Source organism: Ornithodoros turicata, chromosome 3, assembly GCF_037126465.1.
Source record: "Ornithodoros turicata isolate Travis chromosome 3, ASM3712646v1, whole genome shotgun sequence".
Lineage (NCBI taxonomy): Eukaryota > Metazoa > Arthropoda > Arachnida > Ixodida > Argasidae > Ornithodoros > Ornithodoros turicata.
Genome location: NC_088203.1, coordinates 50,247,986 through 50,266,778, shown reverse-complemented (window position 1 = coordinate 50,266,778; position 18,793 = coordinate 50,247,986). Strand labels below are relative to the sequence as shown.

The window sequence follows — 18,793 nt, the reverse complement described above, 5'->3', positions numbered from 1 at the left end:
TAAGCAGTACCTGTTGTACGAAAAGAAGTCTTATGGATATGCTGAATTGCAAAACTATATTTTATTATAACCAAGTTAACATTTTTTTTTATTCCAGCACATGGACAGTTCTGAGAAGACAGCAGCCTGGAATCTACTGAAATTGTGAACAACAGTATCATCACCATCTGTGCATGGATATTAAATACCACTGTAGCATTTTGTTATGCAAAAGAAATATTAAAACGAAAAACACGAAAGAATTTATATTCGTGCTATCCGGGAGGTTTGTCGGTATGTGTGGTGCATGTACTGCTTTCGACACGGCAGCTTGTGGCTCTTGATTTTCATCACATTTGAAAAAAGGTACATGATCTTTTTATGAGCATTAGCTTAATGAGTTAGATGTTTCAAAAAAAGGAAGTGAGGTATGTGGCTTTGAAGCCTTACAGTGTGATAAATGTACAGGAATGTACACTCACGCCAATAATATCAGGTCGACACCCTCTAGCTTACCTACTCCTTTTACGTTCACTGAAGCATACAGCCTTGTTAATATGAAGGTATAACCATGAAAAGGGAATCAGCCAGCAGATGCATATAATATATGTATGCTGAAAACATACCATTCTTAAGAAAGAAACCCTTGGTATGAAGGCGACGGGTGCTCTCTTCGAATCGCTCGCACAGCGCAGCCTGGAATTTGTCGCCTATTTCTAGGTCCGAGGTAGCCCCAGACCCAACTGGCAAATATAGAGTAGGCTGTGAACCTCAGACACCTATGTAAAGATATAAGGCAAATCAATTTCAGCGATACTGCAGCAAAAAAGGATGACCAACTCGCATACATAAGATGTGACCAAAAGACAACTGCAAATATCCTAGTATATTCCAACATATCTATAGAACATTGCATTAAAGGTTGCATTAAAAGATGAAACTCCTACATATGGGTTAAAATACAGCTGTGGTTGCTGTAAGGGACTATTACCATACCAGCCCTAGGAAACGACATACCTGTTGTCTGTCGGATCCAACAGCCGCAGCCGATAGTCGTAGCGGCAGTACTGGCGTGCATTCACCGCCAGCATTTCCCTCCGCAGACAGAAGTCGTGGAACAGACGGTGCTCGGTGACGCACTGCACGCCAGCACTGTCACACAGAGCTGCAACCTGGCTCACTGAGGTGCAGCACAAGTATTCGTCTGGTTGCTCCGGACTGCAGACGCCACACAGACACCTGTCATTTTTCAAGTACCAGTCCAACAATCGGTTGATAGCGTAATTGCAGTGGGTGCGATGCGTACAATGTGATAATCTGACTTACCGAAAGTCATCGTTTTGCGTGACTTCGCGAACAACTGCATCCCTGTTGATCGGAGGATGAAGCGGAAGTGGGTCCGTTGAATACGGATCATCGTCTGACACCACGTCGTCCGAGCTGTCCTCACTGAATTCATCCAGCAGCGACGAGGAAAAACTTTCGCTTTCGACGTCCGACACGATCACAGCTAGGCTCTACGCGGTTTCCCATGCAGACGACGTCCCGACAGTCGCTCCCTGATTGGTGCGGCTTCGTGACGTTTGCGGAGAGGGAATACCAGAAAACCCTCAACGTCCGTCGTCTGCTACGGCTATGTTTTCCATCAAACTGCACAGAAACTACTCCACTTCTTCGTGTCGGACTTTTTGTGTAATTGTTGGCGACGAACGACGAGTAAAACGGCGCTATAGTTTCGGAATCAACCGGGACGGATGCGATAGTCCCTTTAAAAAACCTGAAGCATATGCCAATAAACCAAGAAAAAGACACTCATGTCTGGTATCTGATAGTGCCACATACACAGACGCATTGCCCTTGCGTAAAGAAAGCACAGGACAGGGATACACAAATTTCCTTAGGTGAGCAGGGAAAAGGCTGAAGACCTCAGGTCACCACACATCGTCACGCGGCTAGCACAACATGACAGCAACAAGATACTAGCAGCGGGAAGAACTGCAACACTGCTAAACAAGTCCAGACATGCCACGATGACGTCACAAATCAGGAGAAAAAAAAGCACACGCATGCACGCACAGAGGACGACGCATTAAACACACGGAGCGCTCAGGAATAATCGTAGCGTTACCGCACATCGCTACGAAGCTCAACGTCTAACACAAGACGACGACAACAACAAGATATTAACGAAGGGTAAAAATTGCAACACTGAACAAGTCCAGACATGCGACATCGCATACAAAACACTGCTCATCGGGGAAAAGGCCTAAGCCTGCAGCGGATCATCATAGAGCATACACAACTTCATTTTTCTATTTTGCGTAAACTAAACGCGGTCTGCTTGGAAAACGACGTACAAATTTTCTTAGGGAGCAGAGAAATATAGAAATTTGTACTCCGTGCTCAGATACTAGCATTTCTGCTCAGAAACCTGGAAAATTAAGCTCTGCTTACTTCGTTAAGATATCGAACACCCAACAAAATCAAACAAACAACCGCACTTCCACTGGTAGAACACTATTCAGCTTTTACGCAGGAGGCTTTCTTCTACATAAAAAGTAGAGAAAATAAGAAAAGAGCAGCGAAATATTACACGCTATAAGAGAAAAAAAATAAGAAGAAAAATAAGAGAAAAAATAAATAAAATAACGACGCACACGCTAATAAACTGTGACAAAGACACCCATTTCTGCTATCAGATAATTATTGCATAATGCTAAATACTCATTTGCATTGGCCCTGCGTGAAGAAACCACAGGACAGGGATACACAATCTATCTTAAGCGAGCACGGAAAGTCACTTCTACTCGAACAGCTTAATACCATAAAGTCTGAATTTTTGCAAAGAAAATAAAGCCTGAACAGCGCTACGAAGGTGACAGACACATAGTAACAAACAAACAAACACTTCTTCGAGTCTGTATTATCTTTTAAAAAATAACGAAAGCACACATAAAAAAAAATCAAATCGGCTAGTTAGCCTACCAGACGTTGTGCCTTTAAGTTGGCTGCACGCAATGTGCGGAAGCATGCTGTGAAGCCAACTTGCGGTTTTGCTGGATGCACATGAAGTCCGATTCCAATTGGAAATCGCGCTAAGGACGTGCCAAACGTGGAATTTTCGCAAGATTAATCCCAATACCTGGAATTCTGTTCATTTTAGCGGGAATGCTGGCGCTTGTGCTCCATTATTCGAAATTTTCGAATATTCGAATTTCTCGATTATCAAATTTTCGAATACGAATACGGTTCGAATATCAACAATATTCGAACAATATTCGAAATTTCGAATATTCGCACACCTCTAGTGAATACTGACACTCAACGATATATAACAAAAAACTAACAAATTCCATTCTCATGAACTCTCCTCTGCCGAGCGGCTTTCTCCTGCTCTACCTGGATGCTGACTTTTCCCCCCCTCACCTACATTCTGAGTAAAAACAGTGACAGAAGAAAAGAACCGCGAAAAATTACACGCATTTGTGTCACAGGACAGGGATACACAAATTTCCTTAAGTGAGCAGGGAAAAGGCTTAAGTCGGTACCGCTCAGGAATAATCGGAGAATCACCGCGTACCGCTACGCGGCTAGCGCTTGAACAGCGCTACGAACGTGACAGATACATACTAACAAACAAACAAACAAACAACAGCAGGACCGGCGTCGGGCACTCATAAAATACCCTGGCCAAAACAAAGACTTCGCCAGGTTCGCGAGGCAATTCCATTAAAAACGCTCGTCCTATCCTACAGATAGCAATGCAAACGCGACTGCCCTTATTTTTTAAACCACTATTTCACGCAATAGTACATAAATGTATCACTCGTGCCACACGAAAAGGCAAACACTTACTTGTCAAGTGGGGTCCCAGTGGGGTCCCAGTGGGGTCAAGTGGGGGCGCGTGCGCGCGCGCACACACAGGCACACACACACACACACTAACATTTTCACACTCACAAACACAAAGTCTATTTTCACAACCACATAAATCCATATTATTCCTCAGGTGAATAATTATCCTGCCATCGTCAAAAGACGGCACAGACATGTATGCTTACGCAAGACAATCGGTCCTCGTTCCGGATGTAATAGGATATCGTCACTCGGCCGGCGCGAACCAATAAAGAAAGAAAGGAATGCATGTTCGCTATACGAAGAAAACGGTGCCGTGCTTCTACGCAGCGATCATTATACAGACGCGTAAATGTGAACATCATTCGCTACACATTGTAGCTCTCATCATTTTTAAACCAAACCGTGTTCATAGCTCTTCACTAAATAGGTGAGCCGATAATGACTCCAAATAAAATAAAATAAAATAATCATTCCAGCATCGCTGGCTGCAAGCTTGGGTACCCAACAGAGCAGCGCGCTCCTATCAACACGCCTTGGGCTGACCTTACACACCCGAAGCCTTTTCTGAATGCATTCTGCCGGCGCTGGAATAAAATATTTATCGCGAGGGTACTACGATGTCAGCTCTGTTGCTGTTTAAGTGATAAAACAGTGCGCCCGAACCGCGAAGCGCGCGCGCGGGCCCGGTCTCGCGGTTTGGACTCGCGACGCGTGCGATTCCCCGCGGCGCGAGCGCAACGCGGACCCGTTCTCGCGGTTTGGACGCGCGCGATTGCCCGAGTAAGCGCACTGTTTTATCACTTAAACAGCAACAGAGCTGACATCGTAGTACCCTCGCGATAAATCTTTTATTCCAGCGCCGGCAGAATGCATTCAGAAAAGGCTTCGGGTGTGTAAGGTCAGCCCAAGGCGTGTTGATAGGAGCGCGCTGCTCTGTTGGGTACCCAAGCTTGCAGCCAGCGATGCTGGAATGATTATTTTATTTTATTTTATTTGGAGTCATTATCGGCTCACCTATTTAGTGAAGAGCTATGAACACGGTTTGGTTTAAAAATGATGAGAGCTACAGTGTGTAGCGAATGATGTTCACATTTACGCGTCTGTATAATGATCGCTGCGTAGAAGCACGGCACCGTTTTCTTCGTATAGCGAACATGCATTCCTTTCTTTCTTTATTGGTTCGCGCCGGCCGAGTGACGATATCCTATTACATCCGGAACGAGGACCGATTGTCTTGCGTAAGCATACATGTCTGTGCCGTCTTTTGACGATGGCAGGATAATTATTGACCTGAGGAATAATATGGATTTATGTGGTTGTGAAAATAGACTTTGTGTTTGTGAGTGTGAAAATGTTAGTGTGTGTGTGTGTGTGTGCCTGTGTGTGCGCGCGCGCACGCGCTGGGACCCCACTTGACAAGTAAGTGTTTGCCTTTTCGTGTGGCACGAGTGATACATTTATGTACTATTGCGTGAAATAGTGGTTTAAAAAATAAGGGCAGTCGCGTTTGCATTGCTATCTGTAGGATAGGACGAGCGTTTTTAATGGAATTGCCTCGCGAACCTGGCGAAGTCTTTGTTTTGGCCAGGGTATTTTATGAGTGCCCGACGCCGGTCCTGCTGTTGTTTGTTTGTTTGTTAGTATGTATCTGTCACGTTCGTAGCGCTGTTCAAGCGCTAGCCGCGTAGCGGTACGCGGTGATTCTCCGATTATTCCTGAGCGGTACCGACTTAAGCCTTTTCCCTGCTCACTTAAGGAAATTTGTGTATCCCTGTCCTGTGACACAAATGCGTGTAATTTTTCGCGGTTCTTTTCTTCTGTCACTGTTTTTACTCAGAATGTAGGTGAGGGGGGAAAAAGTCAGCATCCAGGTAGAGCAGGAGAAAGCCGCTCGGCAGAGGAGAGTTCATGAGAATGGAATTTGTTTGTTTTTTGTTATATATCGTTGAGTGTCAGTATTCACTAGAGGTGTGCGAATATTCGAAATTTCGAATATTGTTCGAATATTGTTGATATTCGAACCCTAATCGTATTCGAAAATTTGATAATCGAGAAATTCGAATATTCGAAAATTTCGAATAATGGGGCACAAGCGCCAGCATTCCGGCTAAAATGAACAGAATTCCAGGTATTGGGATTAATCTTGCGAAAATTCCACGTTTGGGACGTCCTTTGCGCGATTTCCAATTGGAATCGGACTTCATGTGCATCCAGCAAAACCGCAAGTTGGCTTCACAGCATGCTTCCGCACATTGCGTGCAGCCAACTTTAAGGCACAACGTCTGGTAGGCTACCTAGCCGATTTGATTTTTTTAATGTGTGCTTTCGTTATTTTTTAAAAGATAATACAGACTTGAAGAAGTGTTTGTTTGTTTGTTAGTATGTGTCTGTCACCTTCGTAGCGCTGTTCAGGCTTTATTTTCTTTGTAAAAATTCAGACTTTATGGTATTAAGCTGTTCGAGTAGAAGTGACTTTCCGTGCTCGCTTAAGATAGATTGTGTATCCCTGTCCTGTGGTTTCTTCACGCAGGGCCAATGCAAATGAGTATTTAGCATTATGCAATAATTATCTGATAGCAGAAATGGGTGTCTTTGTCACAGTTTATTAGCGTGTGCGTCGTTATTTTATTTATTTTTTTCTCTAATAGCTATGCGAGCAAAAGTGCGTGTAATATTTCGCTGCTCTTTTCTTATTTTCTCTACTTTTTATGTAGAAGAAAGCCTCCTGCGTAAAAGCTGAATAGTGTTCTACCAGTGGAAGTGGGGTTGTTCGTTTGATTTTGTTGGGTGTTCGATATCTTAACGAAGTAAGCAGAGCTTAATTTTCCAGGTTTTTGAGCAGAAATGCTAGTATCTGAGCACGGAGTACAAATTTCTATATTTCTCTGCTCCCTAAGAAAATTTGTACGTCGTTTTCCAAGCAGACCGCGTTTAGTTTACGCAAAATAGAAAAATGAAGTTGTGTATGCTCTATGATGATCCGCCGCAGGCTTAGGCCTTTTCCCCGATGAGCAGTGTTTTGTATGCGATGTCGCATGTCTGGACTTGTTCAGTGTTGCAATTTTTACCCTTCGTTAATATCTTGTTGTTGTCGTCGTCTTGTGTTAGACGTTGAGCTTCGTAGCGATGTGCGGTAACGCTACGATTATTCCTGAGCGCTCCGTGTGTTTAATGCGTTGTCCTCTGTGCGTGCATGCGTGTGCTTTTTTTTCTTTTTTTTTCTTCCTGATTTGTGACGCCATCGTGGCATGTCTGGACTTGTTTAGCAGTGTTGCAGTTCTTCCCGCTGCTAGTATCTTGTTGGTGTCATGTTGTGCTAGCCGCGTTGCGATGTGTCGTGACCTGTGGTCTTAAGCCTTTTCCCTGCTCACCTAAGGAAATTTGTGTATCCGTGTCCTGTGCTTTCTTTACGCAAGGGCAATGCGTCTGTGTATGTGGCACTATCAGATACCAGACATGAGTGCCTTTTTCTTGGTTTATTGGCATATGCTTCCGGTCGAGCACAAGCGCGCGCAATTTTTCGCTGCTCTCTTCTTCAAATCACCGATTTTACGCAGAAGAAAGTCGCATGGTGCAGCTGAGAAGAGGGTTTCTCTGATTGTTTGTTTGATTTTGTTGGGTGTTCGATATGTTGAGGAAGTCAGCTGTTAAAGGTATCCGTGAAGAAATGCTTGCATCTGAGCGCAGGATAGGAAGCACGGCACCCTCAGTGTAAATTAATTATTTTGGATATGAGTCTGCTTCCCTGCATGACAAGGCTGAAATGGGAAGAGAGAAAAAATTGGAGCGCTTCATTAGTAGCGATCCAAGTAATAGGGCAATTATAGTTTCCATAGAAAGTTGGGCTCCTAAAATTATAGTTTAGTTGTAGTTCTTCTAAACTGCAATGCAATAATCATTAATATAGTATAGGAATGCTATCGTGTTCCCGTAAAGGCGTTCTGTCTTGTGCTTTCGCGCCTTTTTGCTCGCAATGCGCGAATGGAACTTTGCCCACCCGGCTTCCGCGCATTTTTGCTCGCAGGTGTAGCCTCAGACAACGAATGTATGAGCATAGAAAGGGTCATGTATTACATAAGCCTGGAGGTGATGTTGAGTGGTCTCACTTATTATTTTAAAAGAGCAGTGGCAGTTTACTGTAATTCTAATGACCATGGTGAGCCTTTGGGGTGAAAATCGTTAATATGCGGGGTGCTTTTTTGTTGAATTTTAATGAGAGAATCAATGTCATTAAGAGTAGGACAAAGGAAATAATCTTGCGATTCTATAAATAATAGGAGTCTTTGCCGGTGTCTTCTTCTTCAGACAGGATGTGATGACGTCACGCAGTCTGTAGCAATGCATTGACCGTTACTGGAAAAAAGTGTGGCAATAGAAAAATAGTGTGTATTGTCCTGGGCAGATTTATGATGAGCACTGTTTTTGAATAAGAAGAAATAGTTTGATGCTGGTTTCCTTCTTTGTTTCTTTTCGCTTTTTCCCCCTTGTCTGACAAACATGTGCTGACATGCCTGGGCTTGTTCTGACGTGCTTTCCTTCTGCATGTAGTTTTTTTTCCTTTTGTACAAGGCATATTCTTGACGATAGTGCTGCCTTGAATGGGAGTAGAGCAATTCTTAATAATTTTGCGATTCATTTAGTTCAGAGAGTAACCGCGAGGGAGACAGGTGTGTGACTTTATGTCTTGCTGAACCTTTTTTTTTTTTCCTGTACAGTAAGACTTTGGGAATGAAATGCTACAATCTCCTCTTGTCTATGGTGTTTTTCTGCAATAGTTCCCTACGCAATCATTATAGTAGAATAAAGGAAATAATCTAGGGATAGTGATTCAATAAATAACAGGTGCCCTGTCTAGAGCGTACGCGTCCTTGAGCGACGCACCTGCATGATGACCGCATACCGAGAGACTATTGTTTCAGGTTGACCTTGTCTAGAGGAGCATTAGTGGAAAAAAACTGTGCAGCCCTGAGACAATAGGATGACGTCACGACCAATGAGAACGGCCTGCAGGGGGCGCAAGGTTTTACTTCTCTCTTGGACACTGACGGGTCTCGACACGCAAATTCTGCTCCTGGCGTTGGCCGTCAGTGGAAGAGCGTAGCTTCGGTGGGGTTCTGTCTGCCTCTGATGGGGTGCGGATGTGTGGTTCGTCACTGGTGAATGGTGTTCGACGATGCAGGTGGATTTTGTGACGAGCGGATTTACAATGAGGGAATGCTGTGAACGGGAAAAATGATGGTGAGTGTCTTTTTCACTCTGTTCAAGTGTTTGTTTGTTTTCCTCTGTTGCCCAGCAGTCGTACAATTTGTGCTGACGTGTTCTGACATGCCCCGATATGCATGCTTTCCTGTGTTGACGTTTTTTATTTTTTATTTTTTGACAAGGAACATTGTTGTCTTGACGATAGTGCTGCCCTGAGTTCTGCACTCCTGTTTACCCGTACTCTTTGTTGATTTGTTGAGTACCTAGTCCTCTTATTTGCCGTTGATGGAGTTACGTGTTAGGATATTTTGTTCTTTTGCAAGTCTCATTTAGTAAGACTTTGGAATTCCTACGATCAGCTTTCATGCATGGTGCTCTTCTGCAATAGTTTCCTATTCAATCGTTATAGAAGAATAAAGGAAATAATCATGGGATAGTGATTCAATAAACAATAGGTCCCCAGTCTAGAGCATACGCGTCCTTGAGCCACGCAGGTGCATGATGACGTCATACTGTGGCTTCATTGTAGATTGACCAAAGGAGCATTAGTGGAAAAAAACAGGGTAGCCCTGAGACAATAGGATGACGTCACGAAAAATGAGAATGGCCAGCAGGGGGCGCAGGAATGCTCTTCTCTCTTAGCCTCACGACCAATGAGAATGGCCAGCAGGGGGCGCAGGAATGCTCTTCACTCTTAGCCTCTCGTAGGTGGTCGCCCCAGAGGGCGCTAGGAGCGCGTATGCGTAGCGGCCGCGGAGCGGCGCTCCAGTCAGTTTGTCTCCGGCTGTCACAGAAAGCAGACGTGCGCTCCCTGCGCTCGCTCAGTTTCTGGCGGGCTGTCACGGAGAGCAGTCGCATCGGTCTGCGCTCCTGCTGTGGTGAGGTGATTTGTTGTGTAACTAATGCTTTCGCCAACTTTGTTCCCGCTTTGTTTGCGATTTTCGTGCCAGTGCACGTCGGGTGCTGGTTGCTGTTGTCCGGGCATCCCCGCCATTTTCTATCTTCTTCTGCCTTGGAAACGGTTGTAGGGCTGGCGTGATTCTTAATAATTTTGTTGTGAGATTAGTTGAGAAAGTAACCGCTAGGGGGTGCAGCTGCGGGGCTTTATACAGGACAAAAAAGCATTACGAGTCAGTTTCTGCCTGCCTCTCGGATGGAGCAGTCGCATGGTTCTGCGCTCCTGTTCTGGTGGGCTCATTTGTTGTGTAACTAATTCTTTTTGTTGTTAGCTATTGATGGTTTGCATACTCTTGCTTTCCCATCCTCTGTATTACGAGTGTTTTTCTCCTTGCATGCCCAGAGCTGTCCTAACCTGCCCAGACATGTCATGATGACGTCACAGCTGACGTCACAGGATGTCCGGAACTGGTGGTCATAGCTGCGATGCTCTGCAACCTGCTTCTGTGCTCCGTCGCCCAGCGACGGTCAGCGGCCTTTCCGGGCCGCTTTCTTCAAGATGGGCGTCGTTGATCTTCAACTAAACTCCTTCTCTCCACTATCTCTCTATCTATTTTTTTTCTTTTTTATGGACTCTCATAGTGCACAACGCTCAGCTGGTCTGGACACGAGTTAGATGCTCCCCAATTAGTGTGGTGGCTCCCTGGAGGGTGCTGATTAATGTGGGGGGTCCCAATTAGCTCTAATTGCTAATTAAATCGTGTTCAGGCCAGTTGGGCGTTGTGCACTATGAGAGTCCAGTACCTACTACTCAGGCAGTGTGCAGTGTCATTGTTTTTTACAAGCCTCCTGTACGCCTTAAAGACAAGACAGCGTTCGCTGTTAATTGGTGCATAATGAGTAGCTCATTTCACAAGTTATTAAACTTGATTTGCGTTACATTCACATGTGCTCAGTTTAGAGATTACCTGTGGCAATGTTACATATCATGTATATTGTCATAATGAGTTAGTACAATCAGACAAGGACGGAAAGAAGACGACAGGGACAGGTACTAACTTCTCTTCTTGTCTCGTCTTTTTTCTGTCCTTGCCTGGTTGCACTAAGCAGTTATGAAGATTCTCCACCAACGAGCTGAAGCTGCTATCTTTCTTTCATATCATATTTCAATATAATCGGTCCCAGGGACGAATCTGCAACACACGATGAGCCAAGCTACAAAGAAAGAAAGTTCATCGTTTTTGAATCTGCTCTGATGGAACTGCTTTCAACATGCCACAGGTGTGGTGAACCCTGCACAGCAGCGACCACTCTGGCAGGCACGAGCCTTACAGCAGATGTTACCTGTAGTAACGGACACAAACGTGTGTGGCATAGCCAGCCAAAAGTGGGGAGGAAGTATGATGGCAACCTACTATTGTCTGCGGCTATACTTTTCAGCGGTTGCCACCCCACATCTGCCTTGAGGATGCTACGCCTAATTAATATACAGGTGAACTCTGATAGAACATTCTTCAACTATCACAGGGCATATCTTCTTCAAGCAGCAAAAAATGTAAGTGGCAGTCCTTCTCTTCAGATACGTGGAATAATTATTTGACCCCTAAAGATTAACCTAATTCCTTCAGGTGTGGGAGGCACAGGAGGCTGGACTGCTTCACAGCCTCACAGGACAGAGGTCGAACTTTCAGGGGATGGCAGGTCTGACTCCCCAGGGTTCAGCGCCAAGTACCTGACATACACCTTCTTCTGCCACCAGCTTAACAAGGTCATCCACACACAGCACGTGCAGGTTGGGGAGGTGAGAACACAGAAATCTGCTTTGTTTCCTCTCATGTCAAATGCAACAAAAAATGAATGCCAAGAACTGCCATGAATCACTGTAGCACAGGTATTTCCTGTTTCACTGGTAGTTGGCACGTGACAGAAAGTTCACACCTGATTTTTGTGCTTCGCACATTCTCACTGAGTGTTGTTTCGGAGGGAAGGACAAACACGACTTGGCCACTATTTTGAGACCGTGTCGTGTTCGTCTTGTCTGAGATTCTTTTGGTCACCATGTACCAGCTCGCTCTTCCATTGTTAACAAGATATATTGGTTATGACATATTTCATGATTATGGTAATTGCAGTCACAAGTCACATCCAGTGGCTACATGGAAAAGGAAGGAATGGTTCGCAGCCTAGAGCACATCAAAAGCCAGGGCCTTGTGGTTGCCAGCCTCACAACTGATCGCCATCCTTAAAAAAAAAACACATGAGGACTGAAGAACCTGGTATCCGACACTGTTTTGATGTCTGGCACGTCGCAAAAGGTAAGGCACATGTATTGTTGGGGCTACATTACACATAGGCTTATGCAAAGTACACATGTTAGATAAGCAAGCAGGGTGACAGATGCACATATACTGATATATTGTTGAGCATAATGCATGGGTTTAATGTAATGATTGCCCTTGTCCACTTTCCCATTTCTCCTCTGGAAAATAATATTTGATCATATAGTATTACAGTTGTGCAAGATTTAGGTGCCTGCCCTATAAGTAATCCATACTAATCAGTATAAAAGTTATGTATAAAAGTTAGACATGAAATCAAGCAACTCAGGATATGAGGTGCAAACACCAAGAGTTGCACCTGGACCTTCTTGAGGCTCACATGTCTGTGTCATCCATGTTTTTAGCCTGCCTCAGCTAATTCTCATTTGTTTACATTGTATACACAAGATGTCGCCGAGGCTCGTGCCTGAATGAGTGAGTGAACCAGAAAGATGTAAGAGAGAATAGGAAGAGTGCAGGTGATTAGTTCTCCAACCCCCGTGTACTTGAGGCACTCTAACTCAGGAGCAAGTCCTGCTGTCCTGGTGCGACCGGAAATCAGAAGGTCTAGGTTTGAATGCTGGCATCTTCACCTTCTTCCCGAGTAGCTTGATTGAATTGATTCTTGGTGTTTGAGGCTTACTGTTATCCGAGTTAGAAGCCTACATTGGCCAATTATCATTATTTAAAGTTTGACATTAGTCAAAATATGTGAACTTAGGACGTCATGGATAGTATAAGTTCTAGGCCTGAATGTGCCTGTCAGCATACAAGATTGCAATATAGCAGTTGCGGAAAAATGGCCAGACAGAGGTTGGAACGAAACCCACACCGCTTCATTAACGGTCAGTCAGTAAGTTTTTCTTGCAAGACGTTGTAAAAGTGATCAAAGAGGTGCTGTTTCGATTCCTAATGCTGCCTAGCTTTTACTACGACTGCCATATTTCAGTCTTTCAGCAAAATTATGAAACCTACAGGTGTACATCACTACATACATTGTTTTTTTTTTGTGTACTTATGTGTGTTTCAAAAGCTACATGCATTGAAATGAAATAATAATGATAATAATAATAATAATGATAATAATAATAATTTAGTGAATCATTAATGTGACTTGGGGCAGGGACAAAAAGTCACTCAACATTACCTAGTACATACTGCTCACATTTAGAACCCTGTAAAAAATGCCTGGTAATACAGCCCTTTGGTGTCTCTAATATGTCACAGTGAATTGTATTAAGTATATGTGGTAATGAGTACTAGAGCTTCTGCTCACCAAAATGTATCCTGCATGCGGGAGTTGACCATACCCTTTACCACAATGTAGGTAATTGTGTGCAACGGGTGATAAATTTGCGATTTCGAGGACGGCATATTATTGGCATTAGCTGCTTCCTTGTAAGTTAAGGACAGTTTGCATTTGTACATTTGATGAAGAGGAATGATGCTACAATTTTTGAATACCTTGTAGTGGTATGAGTATGGGGTAAATTCTCTAAAAGACGAAGAAACTTCTCCTGGATGAGAAAGATGCCATTAAATGCAGTGAAAGATGCTGTGCGCCACACAAGAAAACAATAATGTATGTGATAGAGTGTGTAGAAGACTTCCTTTGGAAGATAACACCTGTTTCTATATATAACACCTAATCCCGGTGTCATTTTTGAACTCACAAAGTTGACATGCATTCCCCAGTTCATTGAGGGTGTGAAGCATACACCTAGTATTTTAATCGAATCAACAATCTCGACTTTCTCATGTCCAAGAAAAATATCAGAGTGCAAAGTTCAATTTTTCTTTTTCGGTTGAAACAGTTTGTTTGCGGCAGACCAATTACATAGTTTACGAAGCACGCTGTTTGTTTTGTGTACAATTTGCGCACTGTCTGCGCCTACGGAAAACAAACTTGTGCCATCGGCATACATGACCATTTTCATATTCCAGGCACAATGAATCCGTGTCGTTTACATACTTAATGAATAAAAGAGGTTGCCTTGCTTACTGTTTTCAACAAAGGAAAAACATGTTTAACAGGTGTAATCTGTAAGTCAAAGTCATCTAACCACTTGGGGTTATTTAACGTTGAAAACGAAGACAATATTTCCCCGCTATCGACTGGGGGGAAAGAATTCTAAATGACCCCAGTTGTATGGAAAGCAGTCAGTAGCTGCAGAATGTGTTGAGCAGTCATCTGAATATATATACTAACCGAGTATCTGTTAAATTCCTCTGCAATATCCATACCGCATATGACACTTCCATCAACATGGATTTCCTCTAGTGAGGAGAGTTTTACAATTACAATCAATTAATTAAATGGCAGTAGGCATCAGCAAAATGAGGTGAAACAAGACAGGGTACAGTGATATCACAGATCACCAAGGGGAATCCTTATACAATGCTATATGACATTTACTTTTGTGTGCCTTGCATCAGATTAATCGGGAAAACGAAAGCCCACAGAGCCTTCGGAAGGGAAGGATTCCCGTATCATGCAGACTACGCAGGAAGGCAGAACGTTCCGCTTTCGTTTTCCAAGCCACTTCCAGATCCATCTCACGAACATTCTGTATGCTATAAGACGATATAACCTGTAATTGAAAAAGGCGAAAGCTATCCCTCACCATATGCACAATGCTATTTTTATTATGATTGATACGACATTGTGCCTTACTTATAGGAGCCGTCCGTAGCTTTCGCTGCTGGTTCATCCCTGCTTTCGCTATCGTGATCGTCGTCCCCACAGTGGCGCGTTGTCCGTACATGCGCGCTGTGCAGCTCTGTCTCGTCGAGTGTGCGAATTCCCACTCCATTTTCGCGGAGTTCCCAATATAAACTTTGCAGTACCTCAGGGTCAAGGCATATTTCATAGAAACTGGGGTGACCAACAATGCAACTGCGGCCGTCCATCTTCGCTATTGTTGCAGGGTAGGAGCGACAGCAAACATTCTCTGCTGCAGTAGGCATATTATGGCATGAACCGCATGTGCACCTGAAATCATATTGTGTAACAAACGCCGTTTAGGTGTAGTGTATACGTTATAGCGCAATCGCCAAAAAAGCAAAACTAAGTACAAGTGCAGTGCACATTTCTCCTGCTCCCCAGCGGGAGACATAATAATAATAAGAAGAAAGCTGGAGACGCCACAGAAGCACCTTTTCAGAAACAGCTGATGCAGCGCTTGTTAATGCAATTCAGTTTGTTTTCTCACCAGTTTATGCTTTCCGTTGCGTCAGTGCCACCTGGGCTGGGAGGTGAGGGAGGCACTTCCAGTTCGTCCTCACTTTCGTTATTTGCTGTTGTGTGCGCTAGCGGGGTTTGTTCGTAAAGCGGTATGCCGTAGTCCTGGCTCCGTTCAAGCAGTTTCCGTTCAATATCTGACAAATTGTCCAATATGACGTCCATCCTGCTTCGCCTGTTGTATCGAACGGCGATGTGACGTTGTCCGGTACAGTGAAAGGGGTATCATGCGCAGACACGTCATATGCTAGCAACCACACGTAAACGGGTCAAGGAACGGTATGTCCGTCTACTTCCCTACTTCCCACGGTTTTGAAGGTCAACTTTGCGGAAATTGCATTATATTTATATGCTAACAAAAGGAAGCGGCGCGATCAGCGAGTGGTCGGCCGCTCGGCCCGCTTGCAAATGACTTTTGCGACTCAGTAAAGTGTGAATCCCAAAACCGAGTGCAGTAATGCTTGAGTTAAAACTCGTTCGTTGTAGTACTCAAACCGCTTCGTGCAAGCGGGCCCGTTTTCGTCACTGGGCCGGCGAACGGCTACGACATGTATTGAAGAAGCGCGCGATACACGATGAACGACGAGGGCGTACGTCTAATGTAGTGTAGTCGTATGTGTAAGATATCTATTGCAACAATTCACCTAAATGCTTCTTAGCAAGAAACTCTGTGATGCAATGCAGACTGGCGCCAGTTGCGCATGTGCAATTCGTGGGGATGTAGTAGGCAGCATGGAGCATGGAGCTGTTTCAGAAGGTGTCTTTTGCTTGTTTGTTTCGTGCGTTCTTGATTTTGTATTTCCTCGTATGCTTGACAATCTTGCTGGGATTTTACCCCAAATTCACAAATGTAATGCCAATGTAAAATATTGCATAATCTAAAGCAAGTACTTTATAATTTCAAAATAAAGTGGTACATCAACCTTTAGGGTCACATAATTAACATTATAATATATAGTTATTGTAACTGCACATATGTGCAGTTATTATTATTATTGCAGGAACTGGGCTTGAGTGTGATTTCATTGAGGGCCTCATGGCCTTAGTAGCTATAGTGCACCAGTAACACCCACAACAAATCAAATCAAATCGAGGGCAACCTGATGCAACGTACAGTTGTGTGTTGAAGTGCAAATATCACAGTGGTTATGTGAGCCCAAGCCCAAAGTGATATCGAGTCGGGAGCCACAATAGCCAGAGACGCACAATGTTTACATTTTGTAGCACAATAGCATGTGTGTATAGTACTCAATTTGAAATAATAAAATGATACATATTGTCCATTACAGCTGTCAAGGAGAAGCTCTCTGGAGCCAGTAAGAGTAGCACTTGCAAACAACTATCCTGGTGGGTCCGGCCTGCTTCTAACCACCTCTACTAGCGTGCACATGCCAGTGAAGGTGATGGTGACCTCCTTGTGGACATTTGGAAAACCATGGTAAACCATGCTGCCAACATTCATGTGGGCCACAATGGGATGTTGACAAGGTGCCTCCACAAGCCACTGGACAACAGGTCTTGGCTCCGCAAAGGTACCTTTCCATATCTAATAACGTATGTGTTGCGTTACTCATTTGATTATCATGTCTAGGATCTCCAGCACACAAAAGGCTTGAAGAAATCGTCACAGCCCCACTGCTGACACGGGACATCAAGCAGTTGTCCCCACACACGCAGACCTTTGCCTTGGAGTCATTCCACAATGTCATTAACCAGTTCGCTCACAAGTCTGTGGCGTTTTCTTCGGGGTGTCGGAGCGAATCGAAAACCGGAACCGAAAACCGAAAAAAAACGCCATTTTGGTGCGAACCGGAACGGAATCGAAACCGTATAGGTTTTTTTTCGCTCAGGAGGGAAACCGAAAAAAATCTTTGACGGTTTTCGGTCCAAGCAAAAACTTCGCCGGTTTGGAACGAGTAAGCAAATGAAACTGTCGTCGTGTGTTCTGAAGTCATGTCATGGATACTTTACGAGAGTTACGGGTAAGGTGCAATGTATGTCGGTAGACTATGACCCTTAGGCTCCCTTTGTAACGTTTAATCGTTCGCGCACATAGACTTAGATGTACATGTGACTGGTTGTGACTCTCAACCAATGTGCGACCCAAGGGGGCTGCGAAACGGCTTCTCTGTCGGTAATCTCTCGCAACGTCTCCCCTGTTTCAGAGCAGCGAAGTTGAATACATGTACGTACCCGCGAGGCAAGCGCGTGCGAAGTGGCGCCTCTTTTGTGGACAGGACACGAAGAAAAGAAAATGGAGCCGTTTGAGCGCGTTTGTGAGTGAAGGTGTTCCTCGATTTGCGTCGTACTCGTGCTGTAGTGCTTGCTGGCGAGGAAGCAGCAACAGGCACTCGGATGGGACGCGATCGCACCAATCCAGCAAGGAAGTACTTTACGTATGACATCACAACAAACAAGTCCGTCTGTATCATGCGCTTCAAGAAAGGAGAATGCCTATTTGAACAGACAGTCACCTACAGGAGCCAGGAGCTACTAATTTCACAGCTGCCTATTAATATTAAATACCATGTATGCATATAAACGGGTTTACATTTTGCAGCATTGATTTTTTTTGCTGGGATTGAATATGTCCACCAGCGGAACCGGTTAAAACCGCTATGAACCGTTATTTTTTTGCTCCGGAGCAGAACCGGTACCGAACCGTTTATGATAGAACCGGAACGAGAACCGGAACGAAAACTGGAACGAAAACCGGAACGAAAAACGTTTCGGTTCGACACCCTGGTTTTCTTACTTCGGCATGCAAGCTAGGTGAATTTCACAATGCCTTGTGTTATTTAGTATGTTCCTCATGCTTTCAATGCACACGTAGGACATACATTGCCATCCTGCACTTCAATCAAAACTCCGCACGTTTGCAAGCTACTACAAAGGATGGACGACTGCATTGGAAACTGAAAGCACCAAAGGCGAAGGCTGGAGAAATGATTGCAAGCCCTGTAATGACGCAGGCGACATTTGGTGAGCAGTTCAATGAATGCGGACCATGTGCTGTTGCTCTTCAGTGAGGCACAAAACTCTTTGTCGTGTTTGCATAATTGATTCATGCATCACTTTTGAACTCTTTGAGCCCGCATAGTGACATTCTTGCTTTGGTCGTCACCATTTCAATCCTTATTTTGTTGGTTGAGAAAATGTTACCTCATGGGTGCTGAAAGTCCCTATCCACAAGAGCGTGTGAGCTGAGTTAGAAGGATTGGTACATCAAGACCGTTCTCCACACAAAACGAAATTGGAAGTAAAAAACCACTAGAAAAAAAAAGAATACTGCACACAG

General features: G+C 44.2%; 1 protein-coding gene across 1 annotated transcript; it reads right to left on the bottom strand.

The window, feature by feature from the left end:
• Positions 1-542: 542 nt before the first annotated feature.
• On the bottom strand, positions 543-15,660 carry LOC135389444 (P2X purinoceptor 7-like). The gene is made up of 5 exons (XM_064619492.1): positions 15,467-15,660; positions 15,102-15,246; positions 1,306-1,496; positions 997-1,218; positions 543-758 (listed from the first exon to the last, which is right to left on the bottom strand). Exons 1-5 carry the CDS (start codon positions 15,658-15,660, stop codon positions 611-613), a joined length of 900 nt encoding a protein of 299 aa, XP_064475562.1. The 3' UTR covers positions 543-610.
• Between the last annotated feature and the right edge of the window lie 3,133 nt (positions 15,661-18,793).